The 6000-nt window shown below is 35.6% G+C and overlaps 1 protein-coding gene across 2 annotated transcripts in view; it reads right to left on the bottom strand.

The window, feature by feature from the left end:
- LOC113225690 (cytochrome P450 4C1-like) overlaps window positions 1-6000 on the bottom strand; it is a 36567-nt gene that overhangs the window by 4456 nt on the left and 26111 nt on the right. For both annotated transcript variants that reach the window (XM_026458073.1, XM_026458072.1), the window contains exons 8-9: window positions 3622-3752; window positions 2670-2770 (exon numbers count right to left, since the gene is read on the bottom strand). In XM_026458073.1, the coding sequence (XP_026313858.1) occupies window positions 2670-2770; window positions 3622-3752 (232 nt within the window). The remainder of the gene's footprint in view (window positions 1-2669; window positions 2771-3621; window positions 3753-6000) is intronic.

Here is a 6000-nt window from a genome sequence, read left to right as displayed (position 1 = left end):
TCACATAGGTGTTCCTCCGTTCCAATAGCTATCGCCGTCACTCACATCACGATATACGTATTTGATACAATGCGCGATATCCGTTCCGTGGTGACTGAGCGCGCCACTTGTTGTAGTTCTCTTCAAATCTGGCCATTTCGGCGATGAGAGTGAGTCAGATAGGATGACTTTCTTTGCTCACTCACAAATGTCGTAGGTGCTTATTACTACTAGAAATGAAAATGAAAAAAATCTGCAGCAGTTGCTATAAACCTATTTATTAACAATGTAAAATATTTTTGTATATTTGTTTTATTATGGGAAGAGTTTATATTTTATATTTACGTATAATCTACTTTGTGCATTCTACTAGAAATACAATTACATTACACTTTATTGCTATTTTTAACAATCCAGAGATTCGCATTAACTAAGTAACAAACAAAATTACATTAAATACAAAATCAACTTTTTGAATGGAATTGAAACTTATTACAAAGGGAGTAAAAACTTAAATCATTCTATAAAAAACGGCTATAAGTATTAGAAAGAAGCCGCTAGCTAAAACCATATATCGTGATGTAAGTTATAGGCGTGACAAGGTCACGGATGTAATAGTCGTGACAATATCACTGTGATTTATCATCGTGATTTTTTTGGAACCGGAACGACAGTCACGGCGATAGAAATGTAACGCTATTCCCATGTCTAGTTCATGCCAAGGAGCTTATACACTACACTGGAAGTTGCAATTTAAACATCGGACTGAAACATGAAAAATGACTTTGAATGCAGCTTCTTATGTCTTGCATTTCTTTCTTTAGTTTTAATTTTAGTTTTGTTTGTTAATTTCAGTTAGTTTTTGAAATGAAGCAACTAAAAAATATAAAAACATGCACACTGCCTCTTTCTAGACATATCTTAAAATAGATTTAAGAGAAATCACTCAGTAACTATTAAATATTACTATTCGTCTTTGAATGTATAATTTGCATTAGACACGAACGACGTGTGAAAAGGATAAAACACATTGGCAAAGGTGAATGAGCTTGCCTTCAACATTCAATTCTTAATGCAAACTCCAGTGCAGTATGTAAGCTTCTTGGTTCATACTAAGAAAATTGTGACTGCAAAAGTGGCGCGCGCGTGTCACTCAGTGTCGCCAGTGCAGTGGCTTCTATAAGCGTCTAATTTGAAAGCGCCTTAAGAGTTCTGCATTGTATTATCTGATGACCACCTCTAAGTACTTAAACGGTGTCATTCAGGATGCCGATAACAATAGTCTTTAGCACACCAGAGTGCAACCGGTACGCACTTAACACGAGGCGAGATGAGGATTTTTTTAACGCACATACTCATAAAAACCCTGTGTCGCGGATGCCATGGACACATATAGGCAACAACAAATTACATACAAAGTCACGAGATAAATAAATGTAAGCAGTACAAAAAATTTTCCGGGTCCGGGGCGTGGCAGACCAGCATGGTAATCGTCCGGCCCTTAATTTCGTTAAGAAAGAAGATATCCATAATATTAACCTTAGAACTAAGTCCATACTCATGGTACCACGATTTCGTTTAACTAAGGTAATCGATTCTTTTATGGGGAACTGTATACGTTTTTACAATAATATTCCGGAGCATAGGTATATTAATATTACCATTTCGTAAGTTTGAAAGTTACATTAAAAGTATTTTAATTGAAAAGTCATATTACAAAATTGTAGACTACGTGTTAGATAAAGATGTATGGAAAGACAACGTGAGTCCAGATTCCACACAAATATGATTAAAAATGTATTCTGTAGTATTTAAGTTTATTTGAAAAGAGCAATCCCAAGAGTTTCTTGCTCGTTATTCACAGGGAGGTTAGCGTAGTGAACGAGCAGTAGCTTAAAATATGACGTTTTCAAGTGTAAAAATTTTACCTACGGATTAAACATCGAGTATGTAACCAGAAATAGAGACGAAATGTCATTTAATTTGTTTCAAAACTATTCTGCCGTATCATTACCGTGACAACTGCGCTCCGATTGGCCAGGCTGAATTCGAAACAATTGACGGGTGTCGTCAACTGTTTCATTTCAAATCGGCCAGTTAACTTGAGCTTTGCTATAATGGACGAAAATTGCAAAATTACATATTTGATATTTAATTACCGATGAAATGTGATTCCGTTTGTTTTGTAATGAGATGTTTTGCTGTTTATCCCACACCATCGAATAGAACAGCACGGCATTGTTAGAGATATTATCGTTATTACAATAAAGACAGTATATTTTTTGGAATATACGGAGACGTACACACAGGTCAGTAGTTGGCCTGCTATATTTCAGTGTAAACGAGAGTTGATATTTATTAGAGCTGTATCGCTAATGTGTTACCAGGAATATATGGCCCTTATTTCGTCTCTATTTCTGGTTATATACTCAATGGGATGAAATGATTATTTGATTTTGACTTTGACCGGAGGCAGTGTTTGTATGACAAAATTTCAATTCTCCCTTAACGCATCTTCGGTGGAAATGGCCTTGATTGACGAGTATGTGCATTGGAGTTATTTTGAACCGTATTGTTGCCTGAATAGGGTTATTAGGTAACTCTGCAACAGTTTCGTACGATGGAAAAGCACCGTCATAAGATGTTTATTAATGCGAGACGACTTAGTGTTAGCTCATTCTGATACTTACGGGCATCGTGGGTGATCAATCGCGCTATCAACGGCACCGAAGGGTACAACCTGAGGGACTCTTTTATCACGCATTCTAAATATTTCATCTGGCTCACTTCACTGAAAAATAATTGTAGATTTATTTTACGTTACTACATCATTTTTTTTTTGTAATATTTATTTGGAATGTGGTATAGTCACGACAACGTAGAGATTAGTTAGCTTTGTAACTAGGGGCCATAGTTTTCATATATATTTCGAACTGCATAAACAGGTTATGAGCCCAACAAATTTTCTTAGGAAACATAAGCGTTTGTATTCACCATTAACTAATGTGAAATATAATAACACGAATTAAAAATACCTTCCTCAGAACTATATAAATATTTATCCCCGCGGTTATGGTATTATTGAAATTTAAATTATAATATTCAATAAACAATTTCGAAAACTAGTTTGAGAATCAAGTTATTGATGTAAAGTGCGTCAACACGCGTGACATAATCTTAGCTTTTTTAAATGTAGATGGCGCTTCCGCCATCTACTCTCTTTGACCGACATATGACCTTTCCCATGACCAAATGTGGTAATAATCAAACAACTGCCGGCAACTTGTATCTCTGTTGTGCTCCGTTTTTAATAATAAATACCCTTTTTAATAATAATAATAATAATAATAGACAGATTTATTTTATAACCTCGTGCAAGATGATAAAATTTTAATTATGTCCGTTAAACTGTTATAAAAGATATAGAGAAACTTTAGTCATAAAGTAAGTGATATACACGTTTAAGTTGTGAAGATTGTTTAATTGTTCTAGAGATTTGTTTATATTTATATAGTAAGAGCCCTTTGCCCATGTGACGGACTATCGGAGGATTTCTCTATAAATTTTATATAGTACAATTATTTATATAGTAAATTTTAGATATAGCACAATCTTCTTTTGCGATAAAACATAATCAAGTACCTGTATGTGGGCTCTCTATTCGTGTTTCCAAGAATGGCCCTCTGTTCCTCTAGAATTTTCTCTTGAATATCTTTATGTTTCGCGAGATTGTACAGAGCAAAGACGATTCCAGATGTGGTAGTATCGTGTCCCTGAATGAACAGATTTTCTATTAATAATATAAAACTAAAGTTAACGCAACAATAAAAACAAACTGGTCAACTAATAGTGATCGATTAGTTGACCAACTTGTTCCAATTTAAGTTTAACATTTATATTTCCACGAAGTAGACTAAGGCTCAATATAAATTGCAGCGGACCGCAATGAAAGCGAATTTTTGTAACGATATTGTACATAGTATTTTATAATGAACATTATAGTCAATTGTGTAACGTAGAAACTAGATAGGTAAGAGCCAAAATCTTCCGCGGAATGCGCAAGCATTCTCGAGCATGCATAAATGACCAAAAAGTTCATTGTGCTATGTACAATATTGTTACAAAAACTCGCTTCATCAAGTCCGTTCCGCCGTAATATAAATTGAACCTAACGGACAAAAAGGGCAAATATTCAGCATTGCTGATTTTCAGTTTTCGCCGGTAACTGTTCACTTGCAGTACCAGGCTGATGTGCGGAGTATACATCAACTGTACCTACCTTTACGTAATGTCTTAAAGGCTGTCCATGTAAAGTAACTTTCTTTTTGTTTAACCTAAAATGAAAACGTTTTACTGCTCGTGGTTTTAATTGGGGACTAGTTGTTACTCGATTTCTATTCGTTCCGTCACCATTCCCATAGCATATACAGAACACTAAGTACTTAGAATAATAACGCATAGAAACCTAGCCCGCACACGCTAAGTGAGGCAAATTGCCCTATGGGCTTACACGAGCGAGCGGGCTGTCAGTGCTCAAGGTCAAGTTACACCGCGAGCAGCTCAAAAATTTTTGCTAAAAATGACGAAATGTGCGGTAATTAGGTTTAAAAATAGATCAGACAAATATAAAATAGACACTAACATCACATTCCACAAGGAAGTAACGCGTTTCAACTTGTATTTTTATGTAAATATTCACTAAAACAGAAAATTAATTTCGTTGCAACAAGATTCGAAAATGTTGCAAAGTAACGGGTTTTTCTCCCCATTTTGCTATTCTGTTTCAAAATAATTATATTACGTAATTTTTTGAGAATAGGCAATACCGCGACGGTTTTTATCGCATCGCATCGACGGTTTTTTAGGCAGTATCGCGACGCGAATTTCTAAATCCAAGATGGTTGACAACAATTTTCAAAAATGTATTTTTGGTAAACCATAAGGAAATGGCTTGTATATCTGAATACAAGATGGGGGACAAGACTTCTAATTCTTCTTCTGCTAATTTTTTGCCATCTTGGATTTATAAATATGTGCTATATTCGGAATGAGCAGCCCCTAATACCTTGAAAACGACACCCAACTTGTCATTATTCGAAAAATCGTGCCCGCCATCTTGGATTTAGAAATTAGTGCCATGTTCTTAATGAGCACCCCCAAATACCTCAAAAACGACACCCAACTTGCTATTATTTGAAAAGTCATGTCCGCCATCTTGGATTTAGAAATAAGTGCTATATTCCTAATGAGCACCCCCAAATACCTCGAAAACGATCCCCAACTTGCCAGTATATGAAAAATCGTGCCCGCCATCTTGGATTTAGAAATGAGTGCCATATTCGTAATGAGCACCCCCAAATACCTCGAAAATGATACCCATATTGCATTTATTTCAAAAGTCGTGTCCGCCATCTTGGATTTAGAAATTAATGCCATATTCGTGATGAGTACCTCGAATACCTCGAAAACGATTCCCATATTGCATTTATTCGAAAAGACGTGTACGCCATCTTGGATTTAGAAATGAGAAAAGTCGTGTCCGCCTTCGTGTATTCAGATATAAATGCCCCGCCTTCGTGTATTCAGATGTAAATGCCATTTCCATAAGGATTACCAAAAATAAATTTTTGAAAATTCCTGTTACTTGACGTTGTCGATCAACAGTAACGATCGACAAAATCGAGCATATCTGTAGGCACCTGATCGACAGTAACGATCGACAAAATCGAGCAAATCTGTAGGCACCTCTAACTTAACGATGAGTTAAGCAAGATACAATTTTCCCACTTTTGAGGGAAATGTTATTCCATGGCATCATTATTTGTATATTTGTGTGCGTGCCGACGAGCGTAAATACAAGTTGTTTACGCCTACATGAATTTGATTTTTGCCTCACTTGTGACAGTTCGTTTTTTATGAAACTATCATTCTATGCGTTATTATTCTAAGACTAAGTACTTTAGCAAATATTTTTTCCATCATCATCAAGTTATTGTACCTCCTTTCTTCGTCATTAGAGAG

This window comes from Hyposmocoma kahamanoa, unplaced genomic scaffold (assembly GCF_003589595.1).
Source record: "Hyposmocoma kahamanoa isolate Upper Pololo Valley unplaced genomic scaffold, ASM358959v1 169, whole genome shotgun sequence".
NCBI lineage: Eukaryota > Metazoa > Arthropoda > Insecta > Lepidoptera > Cosmopterigidae > Hyposmocoma > Hyposmocoma kahamanoa.
Note: the sequence above shows the minus strand (reverse complement) of the source record. Positions and strands in the feature narration are given on the sequence as shown.